This window comes from Salvelinus alpinus, chromosome 2, assembly GCF_045679555.1.
Source record: "Salvelinus alpinus chromosome 2, SLU_Salpinus.1, whole genome shotgun sequence".
Classification (NCBI taxonomy): domain Eukaryota; kingdom Metazoa; phylum Chordata; class Actinopteri; order Salmoniformes; family Salmonidae; genus Salvelinus; species Salvelinus alpinus.
The window spans coordinates 85484805-85498665 of NC_092087.1; the positions used below are offsets into that span (position 1 = coordinate 85484805).

The following is a 13861-nucleotide window of genomic DNA, read 5'->3' on the forward strand; positions in this document are numbered from 1 at the left end:
AATTGCTCCCAATGATGAACGAGACTTGTGGAGGTCTACAATTTTTTTTCTGAGGTCTTGGCTGATTTTTTAAATATTTTCCCAAGATGTCAAGCAAAGAGGCACCGAGTTTGTAGGTAGGCCTTGAAATACATCCACATGTACACCTCCAATTGACTCAAATTATGGTAATTATCCTATCAGAAGTTTCTAAAGCCATGACATCATTTTCTGGAATTTCCAAGCTTTTTAAAGGCACAGTCAACTTAGTGTAACGGCGGTCCTCCTCCTCTTCATCCGAAGAGGAGGAGCAGGGATTGAACCAAGGTGCAGCGCGTTGAAATGACATGAATGATTTATTAAATAAACAAAACGAACAAACACGAAAACGAACTATACTTGAAAATGATACAAAATAACAAAACGAAACAAACTATACTTGAATACTAATAAAATAACAAACCGTAAACAGTCCCGTATGGTGCAAACATCGACACAGACACAGGAGACAACCACCCACAAACAAACACTGTGAACAGCCTACCTAAATATGACTCTCAATTAGAGGAACGCCAAACACCTGCCTCCAATTGAGAGCCATACCAGGCAACCCTAAACCAACATAGAAACAGACAACATAGAATGCCCACCCAAACTCACGTCCTGACCAACTAACACACAAAACTAAACAGAAAACAGGTCAGGAACGTGACATAACCCCCCCCTCAAGATGCGTACTCCGAACGCATCACCAAAAAGTCCAGGGGAGGGTCTGGGTGGGCATCTGACCACGGTGGTGGCTTAGGCTCCGGGCGTGGTTCCCACCCCACCATAATCAATCCCCGCTTCCGTAGCCTCCCCACAATGACCACCCTCCAAATAACCCCACCTAAATTTAGGGGCAACACCAGAATCAAGGACAGCTCTGGGACAAGGTAGCTCAGGACATAGGGATAGCTCAGGACAGAGGGATAGCTTAGGAGAGAGAGGTAGCTCAGGATAAAGAGGTAGCTCAGGATAGAGGGGCAACTCCGGACTGAAGGGCAGCTCCGGACAGAGAGACAGCTCTGGACTGAGGGGCAGTTCTGAAATACTAGCCGCTTCTGGCTGAGGGACAGCTCATGGCTGACTGAAGGCTCTGGACGCTCATGGCAGGCTGACGGCTCTGGACGCTCATGGCAGGCTGACGGCTCTGGACGCTCATGGCAGGCTGACGGCTCTGGACGCTCATGGCAGGCTGACGGCTCTGGACGCTCATGGCAGGCTGACGGCTCTGGACGCTCATGGCTGGCTGACGGCTCTGGACGCTCATGGCTGGCTGACGGCTCTGGCTGCTCATGGCTCTCTGATGGCTCTGGCTGCTCATGGCTCTCTGACGGCTCTGGCTGCTCATGGCTCGCTGACGGCTCTGGCTGCTCATGGCTCGCTGACGGCTCTGGCTGCTCATGGCTCGCTGGCGGCTCTGGCAGATCCTGTCTGGCTGGCGGCTCTGGCAGATCCTGTCTGGCTGGCGGCTCTGGCAGATCCTGTCTGGCTGGCGGCTCTGGCAGATCCTGTCTGGTTGGCGGCTCTGGCAGATCCTGTCTGGTTGGCGGCTCTGGCAGACCCTGTCTGACGGACGGCTCTAGCGGCTCCTGTCTGGCGGGCGGCTCTAGCGGCTCCTGTCTGGCGGACGGCTCTGTAGGCTCATGGCAGACGGGCGGCTTTGCAGGCTCATGGCAGACGGGCGGCTTTGCAGGCTCATTGCAGACGGGCGGCTCAGACGGCGCTGGGGAGACGGATGGCTCAGATGGCGCTGGGGAGACGGATGGCTCAGATGGCGCTGGGGAGACGGATGGCTCAGATGGCGCTGGGGAGACGGATGGCTCAGATGGCGCTGGGGAGACGGATGGCTCTGGCCGGATAAGGCGCACTGTAGACCTGGTGCGTGGTGCCGGAACTGGAGGCACCGGGCTAAGGACACGCACCTTCATACTAGTGCGGGGAGCAGGGACAGGGCACACTGAACTCTCAAAGCGTACTCTATACCTGGTGCGTGGTACCGGCACTGGTGGAACCGGGCTGAGGGCACGCACCTCAGGACTAGTACGGGGAGAAGTGACAGTGTGTACAGGACTTAGGAGACGCACAGGTGGCTTAGTGCGTGGGGCCGGAACTGGAGGCACCGAACTGGATACACGCACTATAGGGAGAGTGCGTGGAGGAGGAACAGGGCTCTGGAAATGCACTGGTAGCCTAGTGCGTAGTGTAGGCACTGTAGGTACTAGGCTGGGGCGGGGAGGTGGCGCCGGAAATACCGGACCGTGCAGGCGTACTGGCTCTCTTGAGCATTGAGCCTGCCCAACCTTACCTGGTTGAATGCTCCCGGTCGCCCGCCCAGTGCGGGGAGGTGGAATAACCCGCACCGGGCTGTGTAGGCGAACCGGGGAAACCATGCGTAAGGCAGGTGCCATGTATGCCGGCCCGAGGAGACGCACTGGAGACCAGACGCGTTGAGCCGGCCTCATGACACCTGGCTCAATGCCCAATCTAGCCCTACCAGTGCGGGGAGGTGGAATAACCCGCACCGGGCTATGCACACGTACAGGAGACACCGTGCGCTCTACTGCGTAACACGGTGTCTGCCCGTACTCCCGCTCTCCACGGTTAGCCTGGGAAGTGGGCGCAGGTCTCCTACCTGCCCTTGGCCCACAACCCCTTAGCCCCCCCCCCCCAAGAAATTTTTGGGAGTTACTCACGGGCTTTTCGGGCTTCCGTGCAAGACGCGTCCCCTCATAACGCCGGTTCCTCTCTCTCTTTTCCTCCGCTCTCCGAGCTGCCTCCAGCTGTTCCCATGGACGGTGATTTACTTTAGCCCATGGTCCTTCTCCGTTAAATATTTGCTCCCAACTCCACAAGTCCTATATACTTGCCCGTTGCTCCAAATTACGCTGCTTGGCTCTGGATTGGTGGGTGGTTCTGTAACGGCGGTCCTCCTCCTCTTCATCCGAAGAGGAGGAGCAGGGATTGAACCAAGGTGCAGCGCGTTGAAATGACATGAATGATTTATTAAATAAACAAAACGAACAAACACGAAAACGAACTATACTTGAAAATGATACAAAATAACAAAACGAAACAAACTATACTTGAATACTAATAAAATAACAAACCGTAAACAGTCCCGTATGGTGCAAACATCGACACAGACACAGGAGACAACCACCCACAAACAAACACTGTGAACAGCCTACCTAAATATGACTCTCAATTAGAGGAACGCCAAACACCTGCCTCCAATTGAGAGCCATACCAGGCAACCCTAAACCAACATAGAAACAGACAACATAGAATGCCCACCCAAACTCACGTCCTGACCAACTAACACACAAAACTAAACAGAAAACAGGTCAGGAACGTGACACTTAGTGTATGTAAACTTCTGACCCACTGGAATTGTGATACAGTGAATTATAAGTGAAATAATCTGTCTGTCAACAATAGTTGGAAAAATTACTTGTGTCATGCACGAAGTAGATGTCCTAACCGACTTGCCAAAACTATAGTTTGTTAAGAAATTTGTGAAGTGGTTGAAAAACAAGTTTTAATTATGACTCCAACCTAAGTGTATGTAAACTTCCAACTTCAACTGTAAATAACTTGAATTACCTTATTAAGGGCAGTAATACAGGCTTAGTAGTGGTATGTAACAGAAAAATAACAAATCTTGTATTTCACATCAGAGGACATACAGTTGAAGTCGGAAGTTTAGGTTGGACACCAATCCCGAAGAAGTTAAAACTTTCCACCTTCTCCACTACTGTCCTGTCGATGTGGATGGGGGGGGGGGGGGGGGGGGGCTCCCTCTGCTGTTTCCTGAAGTCCACGATCATCTCCTTTGTTTTGTTGACGTTGAGTGAGAAGTTATTTTCCTGACACCACACTCCGGGGGCCCTCACCGCCTCCCTGTAGGCCGTCTCGTCGTTGTTGGTCATCAAGCCTACCACTGTAGTGTCGTCTGCAAACTTGATGATTGAGTTGGAACCGTGCATGGCCACGCAGTCATAGGTGAACAGGGAGTACAGGAGAGGGCCGAGAACGCACCCTTGTAGGGCCTCAGTGTTGAGGACCAGCTGGTTGGAGATATTGTTTCCTATCTTCACCCCCTGCGGGCGATAGTCATTTATTTCAGTTACCTTAGCTTTCTTGGGAACAGGAATAATGGTGGCCCTCTTGAAGCATGTGGGGACAGCAGACTGGGATAGGGATTTATTGAATATGTCCGTAAACACACCAGCCAGCTGGTCTGCGCATGCTCTGAGGACATGGCTAGGGATGCCGTCTGGGCCGGCAGCCTTGCGAGGGTTAACCCGTTTAAATGCTTTACTCACGTCAGCCACAGAGAAGGAGAGCCCACAGTCTATGGTAGCGGGCCATGTCAGTGGCACTGTACTGTCCTCAAAGCGAGCAAAGAAGTTGTTTAATTTGTCTGGGAGTAAGACGTCGGTGTCTACGACGGGGCTGGTTTTCTTTTTGTAATCCGTGATTGACTGTAGACCCTGCTACATACGTCTCGTGTTTGAGCCGTTGAATTGCGACTCTACTTTGTCCCTATACCGACGCTTTGCTTGTTTGATTGCCTTGCGGAGGGAATAGCTGCACTGTTTGTATTCGGTCATGTTTCCGGTCACCTTGCCATGGTTAAAAGCGTTGGTTCGCGCTTTCAGTGTTGCACGAATGCTGCCATCAATCCACGGTTTCTGGTTAGGAAACGTTTTAATAGTCACAGTGGGTACAACATATCTGATGCACTTGCTAATAAACTCGCTCACAGAGTCAGCCACTACATCAATGTTATTGTCTGATGCTATCCGGAACATATCCCAGTCCACGTGATCGAAGCAATCTTGAAGCGTGGAATCCGATTGGTCAGACCAGCATTGAATAGACCTGAGTATGGGCGTTTCCGGGTTTAGTTTCTGTCTATAGGCTGGGAGCAACAAAATAGAGTCATGGTCAGATTTGCCGAAGGCAGGGCGGGGGAGGGTTTTGTATGCATCACGGAAGTTAGAGTAGCAGTGATCCAGAATGCTACCAGCTCGAGTCACGCAGTCGATATGCTGATAAAAATTAGGAAGGCTTGTTATCAGGTTAGCTTTGTTAAAATCCCCAGCTACAATAAATGCAGCCTTGGGATGTATGGTTTCCAGTTTGAAGTTCTTTCAGGGCCGACGAGGTATCTGCTTGGGGGGGATATACACGGCTGTGACTATAATCTAAGAGAATTCTCTTGGAAGATAATGCTGTCGGAGTTTGATTGTAAGGAATTCTAGGTCAGGTGAACAGAAGGACTTGAGTTCCTGCATGTTATTATGATTACACCACAAGTATTTAATCATAAGGCATACACCCCCTCCCTTCTTCTTATCAGAGAGATGTTTGTTTCTGTCGGCGCGATGCATGAAGAAACCGGGTTGCTATACCGACTCTGACAACGTATCCATAGTGAGCCATGTTTCCGTGAAACAGAGAATGTTACAACCTCTGATGTCTCTCTGGAAGGCAACTCGTGCCCAAATTTCGTCCACCTTGTTGTCTAGAGATTGAACATTGGCGAGTAATATGCTCGGAAGCGGTGGATGGTGTGCTCGCCTTCTGAGTCTGACCAGTAGGCCGCTCCGTCTGCCTCTCCTGCGGCGACCGCATTGTTTTGGTTCGGCCTCTGGGATAAGATCCGATGTCAGGGTGGAGTTCCGAACAAGGGACCCGCTTCGGGAAAGACGTATTCCTGGTCGTAATGTTGGTAAGTTGACGTCGCTTTTATATCCAATAGTTCTTCCCGGCTGTATGAAATATCACTTGAGATTTTCTGGGCTAACAATGTAAGAAATAATACATAAAAAAACAAAGAACTGCATCGTTTTCTAAGGACCTGAAGCGAGGTGACCATCTCTGTTGGCGCCATCTTGTGTCGACGCTTGGCATAGTTCATGGTGATATTAGGCTTGTGTGCGGCTGCTCGGCCATGGGAACCCATTTCATGAAGCTCCCGACGAACAGTTATTGTGCTGAAGTTACTTCCAAAGGCAGTTTGGAACTTGGTAGTGAATGTTGCACCCCAGGACAGACGATTTTAAAGTGCGAAGCGCTTCAGCACTCGGCGGGCCCGTTCTGTGAGCTTGACTTGTGTGGCCTACCAATTTGTGGCTGAGACGCTGTTGCTCCTAGATGTTTCCACTTCACAAACCAGCACTTACAGTTGAACGGGGCTGCTCTAGCAGGGCAGAAATTCGACGAACTGACTTCTTGGAAAGATGGCATCCTATGATGGTGACACGTTGAAAGTCACTGAGCTCTTCAGTAAGGCCATTCTACTGCCAATGTTTGCCTATGAGGATTGCATGGCTGTGTGCTCGATTTTGCCAGAAACAGGTGTGGCTGTAATAGCTGGATCCACTCATTTGAAAGGGTGTCCACATACTTTTGAATATATTGTGTATTTAGGAGGATATTAATGATTTGTTTCCTTTTACCCTAGATGTTGTGTTGGAGATGGATCCTACATCTGTGTCAGAGAGGGAGAATGTCACACTGACATGTAAAACCAAATGTACACTGGACCCCATCACAGCCTACAGTTGGTATAAGAATGGACAGCCTATAACAAACAGCAACACCTCTCCTGTCTATATCCTGTTCACAGTCAGCAGTGAGGATACAGGCAGATACTCCTGTGCTGTAGAAGGCCATGAGGATCTCCCTTCTGCTGAAGAGACTCTCACTGTCAGATGTAAGTACATGGGGTTTAAATCATTAGCTTGGTATATTAACATTGTAATAATGTTTTATCTATCTCCAGTTGTATTCTTTATTAAGTAACATCATGTTGGAACCTCAGAGCATGTGCTTTTAATTTTTCTCAATGTAATTATTTTAATATATCTTGTAAAATGCGCTGATGTACTTTATTTGCTAAATCTAATGTTTTCAGAAAGCCAAGATAATATATACTATAACCAAGATGTTAATGTATTTTTAATGGTCCTTTACCAGATGGCCCAAAGAACACCTCGGTGTCAGTCAGTCCCTCTGGTGAAATAGTGGAGGGCAGTTCAGTGACTCTGACCTGCAGCAGTGATGCCAACCCACCTGTGGACAAATACACCTGGTACAAGACAAAATACAAGAACATGTCGATGAGACATTCTGGACAGAGATACACCATCCATAATATCAGCTCTGAGGACAGAGAGGGATACTACTGCGAGGCTCTGAACATTATAGGGAGAGAGACTATCCCTGTCCATATTAATGTTATATGTAAGTATGACACATTCTGTCTATTTTTGTGCACTGTAACTTTACAGATTTCATTCTGACATCATGCATTTATAACCTCATGATACTGCAGCAGTGTTTCCCTGGGTTCCTGTGGTGGGGGTGGGGGCTGTCCTGACTGCTGGAGCTCTTTTAGTCACCATCTACTGCTATATGAAGAGGTGAGCCAGCCATTTACATCTACTGTATTAGTAACATATCAACTTCCACTAGAGGTCAGTAGAGAGCAGAACTCACTCTGTCCCTCTTTACAGGAGATCCACAGGAGGAAGTGATGCCATGGCAGACACACAGGTAATAATGTAAACAACTGAAGTTATTTTAATCCTAATAACATAGACAGTAAGAAAATGTATTTACATAAAAATGTAGAGGGAGTGGTTCGTAAAGTGCTAATTCAGAGTGTCTTCTTTCAGATTAAGGGACTCCCTTGTGACACAGCCCCTCAGAAAGATGCTGAGCCCTCCGATTATGAGAACTGGAGAGAACCACCACAGAACCTGGACAGTGACACAGCCTCTCAGAAAGATGCTGAGCCCTCCGATTATGAGAACTGGAGAGAACCACCACAGAACCTGGACAGTGACACAGCCTCTCAGAAAGATGCTGAGCCCTCCGATTATGAGAACTGGAGAGAACCACCTCAGAACCTGGACAGTGACACAGCCTCTCAGAAAGATGCTGAGCCCTCCGATTATGAGAACTGGAGAGAACCACCACAGAACCTGGACAGTGACACAGCCTCTCAGATAGATGCTGAGCCCTCCGATTATGAGAACTGAAGAGAACCACCACAGAACCTGGATTGAAGAGAACCACCACAGAACCTGGACAGTGACACAGCCTCTCAGAAAGATGCTGAGCCCTCCGATTATGAGAACTGGAGAGAACCACCACAGAACCTGGACAGTGACACAGCCTCTCAGATAGATGCTGAGCCCTCCGATTATGAGAACTGGAGAGAACCACCACAGAACCTGGACAGTGACACAGCCTCTCAGATAGATGCTGAGCCCTCCGATTATGAGAACTGGAGCGAACCACCACAGAACCTGGACTGAAGAGAACCATCACAGTACCTGGACTGAAGAGAACCACCACAGAACCTGGACTGAAGAAAACCACGACAGAACCTGACTGAAGAGACCCACCACAGAACTTTGACAGAAGAGAACCACCACAGAACCTGGACTGAAGAGAACCACCACAGAACCTGGACTGAAGAGAACCACCACAGAACCTGGACTGAAGAGCTACAGCATCAAACCAAAGCTAGGCCTCACAATGCTATTCTCTTACTATCATTATGCTTTCTTATCTATTAGGTTTTCCAGACAATGACCTTTAACTTTTGAGTGAATGCTGGAATTTAGATTGTTATCCTAATGATAAATACAGTATGTATCTAGATGATCAATACAGTATGTATATAGATGATAAATACAGTTTGTATATAGATGATAAATGGGATAGTTTATGCTTCTGCTATTTTTCTCTAAGATTTTGCTATTTACAGATTTGATTACATTTCATGTAGAAATATGTTGAACTATTCATTAGCTCTGCTCCTTCAGGTGTTTAGTAAGCCCACCGCATGCTAGGTAATGCTAGTATCAACAGCCCATCCAACACAGCTGAAACTATAGTAAGCCCACCGCATGCTAGGTAATGCTAGTATCAACATCCCATTCAACACAGCTGAAACTATAGTAAGCCCACCGCATGCTAGGTAATGCTAGTATCAGCACCCCATCCAACACAGCTGAAACTATAGTAAGACCACCACATGCTAGGTAATGCTAGTATCAACACCCCATCCAACACAGCTGAAACTATAGTAAGACCACCACATGCTAGGTAATGCTAGTATCAACACCCCATCCAACACAGCTGAAACTATAGTAAGACCACCACATGCTAGTTAATGCTAGTATCAACATCCCATCCAACACAGCTGAACCTATAGTAAGACCACCACATGCTAGGTGATGCTACTATCAACGTGCCATCCAACACAGCTGAAACTATAGTAAGACCACCACATGCTAGGTAATGCTAGTATCAACACCCCATCCAACACAGCTGAAACTATAGTAAGACCACCACATGCTAGGTAATGCTAGTATCAACATCCCATCCAACACAGCTGAAACTATAGTAAGACCACCACATGCTAGGTAATGCTAGTATCAACATCCCATCCAACACAGCTGAAACTACAGTAAGACCACCACACGCTAGGTAATGCTAGTATCAACATCCTATCCAACACAGCTGAAACTATAGTAAGACCACCACATGCTAGGTAATGCTAGTATCAACATCCCATCCAACACAGCTGAAACTATAGTAAGACCACCACATGCTAGGTAATGCTAGTATCAACATCCCATCCAACACAGCTGAAACTACAGTAAGACCACCACACGCTAGGTAATGCTAGTATCAACATCCCATCCAACACAGCTGAAATTATAGCTAGCCTTGATTAGTAATCACAGCATCAGCTTCCCCACTAAGGTCCAATGTGATAACTTGAAATCTGAGGAAGAAAGTTAGGTTCAAGAAGTAGTATGACATTTTAAATGATGCCGTACATCTATGAATATATGCTTAATGATAAAAAGACCCAGTAATGCTCGACTGCTGAACAGCGCATATAGCGGCCAACAGCATTTGGGCCAGCCCGATGGTGGTAGATATGACCCACTCTCACTAAAACTACTGTAGCAGAGTGAGTCTCATCAGGGTATAAGATGCCTGCATACTCACTATGTACAAGCATACATGATAACACGCGTAAATGTATTACTAGCAGAAGATTAATAAGAATGAATAACAGTAGTTAATACACAATGACTAGAATGAAGTGATCGCTACAGTAGCATACAATGTAAAGATGGACCGACAGGGAGGACTACCTATGTAAAATACATAACAGGATTAGAACATGGCTAATAAATCAGAGCCTGAACCTACTGTTGCAGATAAGGATGAAGTAAATAGTAGTGACACAAATTATACCATAAAATGGAAACTAATAATGTGACTCATGCAACAGTATCAAATTGTATTTGTCACATGTGCGGAATACAACAGGTGTAGATCTTACAGGGAAATGCTTACTTACAAGCCCCTTAACCAACTATGCTTTCAGAAGTTACGAAAAAATAAGTGTTAAGTAAAAAATTGAAAATTAAAGTAACAAATAATTAAACAACAGCACTAAAATAACATTAGAGAGGCTATATAAAGGGAACGGGGGTACCTAGTCAATTGTACAACTGAATGCATTCAACTGAAATTTGTCTTCTGCATTTAACCCAACCCCTCTACAGGGGGTATCGTACAGAGTCAATTTGGGGGGCACCGGTTAGTTGAGGTAATATGTACATGTAGGTAGAGTTAAAGTGACTATGCAGAGATAATAAACAGAGTGTTGCAGCAGCGTCTGGGTAGCCCTTTGATTAGCTGTTCAGGAGTCTTATGGCTTGGGGGTAGAAGCTGTTAAGAAGCCTTTTGGACCTAGACTTGGCGGTCCGGAACCGTTTGCCGTGCGGTAGCAAAGAGAACAGCCTATGACTGGGGTGGCTGGAGTCTGACAATTTTTATGGCCTTCCTCTGACACCGCCAGGTTAGAGGTCCTGGATGGCAGGAAGCTTGGCCCCAGTGATGTACTGGGCCATACACGCCTTTTGGTCGGAGGCCGAGCAGTTGCCATAACAGTCGGTGATGCAACCAGTCAGTATGCACTAATGCAGCCTTTCTTAAAGTTGGGTCACGGACCTGTTAATGGTGGGTCGCGACGTGTCAGTGTAAATACATCATTATTTCATTAATTACTGGAATTGATTTGGCCAAGTGCATCTGCGCTCTCTGTTCAATGTGCTTTCTGCTTAAGCAGCGGTCTATGCTCAGTTTCGCAGCTGCGCGAGTGTGAGAGGGAGATGCCTGTGTGCATCAGTTGTGTACCGGATCTCTTTTTCTGCGGTTTTCTTGAAGATCACTCGGCTACACACGACGCAGCGCTGTCGTTCAGATTGTTGGCATTTTATAACAGGTGATAAGCAGTAATAAGGGAGTACTAACTAACTCTCATAGTAGTAGATGTGAGTTTCTCTTTCAATCCCCTGGCCTTGTACACAGCTAATAGCTAACATTCGCCAAAGCAAGCTAGCTACTGATAGTGCAACCCCTAGTAACAGAACAGATGAAAATTAAAAAGGATCAGGCCTACTTTACATCTTACTGTAGAATTTATTGTCGAAAACTAGTCTAGGTGGGAACTGTTGCTGTTTAAAATACAATAATAATTGTTAATCTTAACTGGAATAAACTGATTGAAGCAAGATACTTTTTGAGGCAAACGCACTCCCACAGTTCTGGGTTTCTCATCTACAGTAGGAAGCGGTCTCCTGCCTGACTGAGAAAGCAGTAGATGTTCTGGTCCAGTTTGGCACCACATACCTATGTGAGTCAGGGTTCTCAACTCTGACATACTTAAAAAACAAGTACAGAAACAGTTTCAAGGCTGAGCAGAACCTCAGTATTGCACTGTCAAAAACAGAGCCCAGAATAGACCTGCTCTCATTAGGACTGTGTTGGGGTTTTCTGGTCTACAGATGTGATCAATCCGTTTATTCCAGTTCAGAATAAAAAAAGATGTATTGTAGTTTAACAGCAACAGTTCCAACCTAGACTTTCAACAATCATTTCTACAGTAAGATGTACAGTAGGCCTGATCATTTTTCATCTGTACTGTTACTTAGGGTTGCACTATCAAAAAGCCTGTGTGTGTGTTCTGTTATTCATCTGTGTGATGTGATCAATCCTTTTATTTCAATTCAGAATTAAAATTATTTATTGTATTTTAACAGCAACAGTTCCAACCTAGACAGATATGTTTTTAATGGAGGAAAATAAACATTAATACATATTTATATGGATATTTAATTTCATTGTTATTTGTTTTTGTCTATATTGCATTTGTTTTAGGCATAAGGGCAATGACATGTACTGATAATTATGTATAGTTGCATATTTTCCTGAGTTTGGGTCCCAGGAAAACACAGAATGTTGCATTCGGTCCCAGGCTGAAAAGGTTGAAGAACCCCTGCACTAATGAGCTAGCAGACGCTCTGAGCAAATCAGAGTAGAAGTGCAGCTAAAGTGTAACTATACAAATGCACTAGTCCAGACCAGTCTGCAAGTTCATTTGAAGGCTTCTAGTTTAAACTGTGTAAGGGAATAGGGTTCCAAGAATAATAACCAGAAATATTTTGTACAACATTTGAATAGTGACTGTCGGCGAAAGTCACACTGACTAATGTGACTGGGATGACCTGTAAAATGTAAGCTATGGCTGATAGTGTGCATTGATTTCAGCGGTTTCGTGAGCTGGACACATACTGTACTAAACTAGTTAACGTCCACAGACTGAAATACTACTGAATCACTGTGATAAACAACATCTTCTGCTTATGATCAGAAAATATTGCTTCTCACTCACTGTATAGCAACACATAGCCTGTATGCTAGTCTAGCATAGACTACTTCCTCCTTGTATGGATGAAGGACTATTCTCCATGATGGTTCGCGGAGCACACTGACCCTGGTATTGGGAACAAACAAGTAGGCTATATGATAGACTACTCCTGAGGCTAATTCTACTTAGCTAGCTAGTTTGTATCCAGCTATTAACTGAAAACAGAGCAGCAACATGGTTGATCCTCGCAATTAATCACATCACCGCAGCAGCCAAGCATTACAACATGAGCATATTGAACGATGCGGGCGAGGTTCAAACACAGCTAGCGAGCACTTACAAAGAAAACATTATATCAGAAATCAGCAGCATAGCGAGAAACAGCTAGTTACAGCAGCAGAGTCAATAGAGAAAAAGAAGCCAGGGCTTAGTAGCAGCAAGCGGCAGAAGGATGTAAGAGCAGACCCGGTCAATAAGGAAGTCGTGAATGATCCTAGCCTCTAATTGGTGCAATCTCCGTTGAGGCGGGCACTCGGGTTTCCTTTCTGAACTAGCTCCGCTTAATAAATAGCCAACTTTTCTTGTGTACTTATCTGTTTTTGATCTTTTTCTATGGGATTTAGCCAATTCCAGATTTTTGATAATAGATAAAGTATTGGCTTGTTTTAGTGACACAAAAGGAATAATATTGATAAGAGCTTTTAAATAATTTTAGCTCTGGAGTTGCTCCTGATTTGTTTAAATACGTTTTACTTTGTATTGGTGTCAGATATTATTGGGCATTTTATATTATGTTATACCATATTGTTCAGTGTAATAATATTGCTTGTTTTATTATCAAATTATGAATTATTACCTATTTTAGATACATTACATTTTGCTTTTTTTTAAATAATTTTTTTACATTGAATACAGTACAAGTATCATGTTGTAAATAAGCTCAAAGTTAGACAATAAATAGACAACAAATAAATAAATAATGTTTCTTGTATTTCTGCCTATTGTACACATGATGGCGCCATTGAGCAACATAATGCATGAGTGGCTAGCCTATAGGCCAGCCAGGCATACTCCATTACT

General features: G+C 45.6%; 2 protein-coding genes across 2 annotated transcripts in view; both read left to right on the top strand.

Annotated features, from left to right (window-relative positions):
* LOC139551849 (B-cell receptor CD22-like) overlaps positions 1 to 12242 on the top strand; it is a 98986-nt gene extending 86744 nt beyond the window's left edge. The window contains exon 8 of the mRNA XM_071363207.1: positions 7713 to 12242. Within this exon, the coding sequence (XP_071219308.1) occupies positions 7713 to 8078 (366 nt within the window). The 3' untranslated portion in view covers positions 8079 to 12242. The remainder of the gene's footprint in view (positions 1 to 7712) is intronic.
* LOC139545119 (B-cell receptor CD22-like) overlaps positions 1 to 13861 on the top strand; it is a 176306-nt gene that overhangs the window by 147781 nt on the left and 14664 nt on the right. The gene's annotated exons all lie outside the window — the stretch shown is intronic.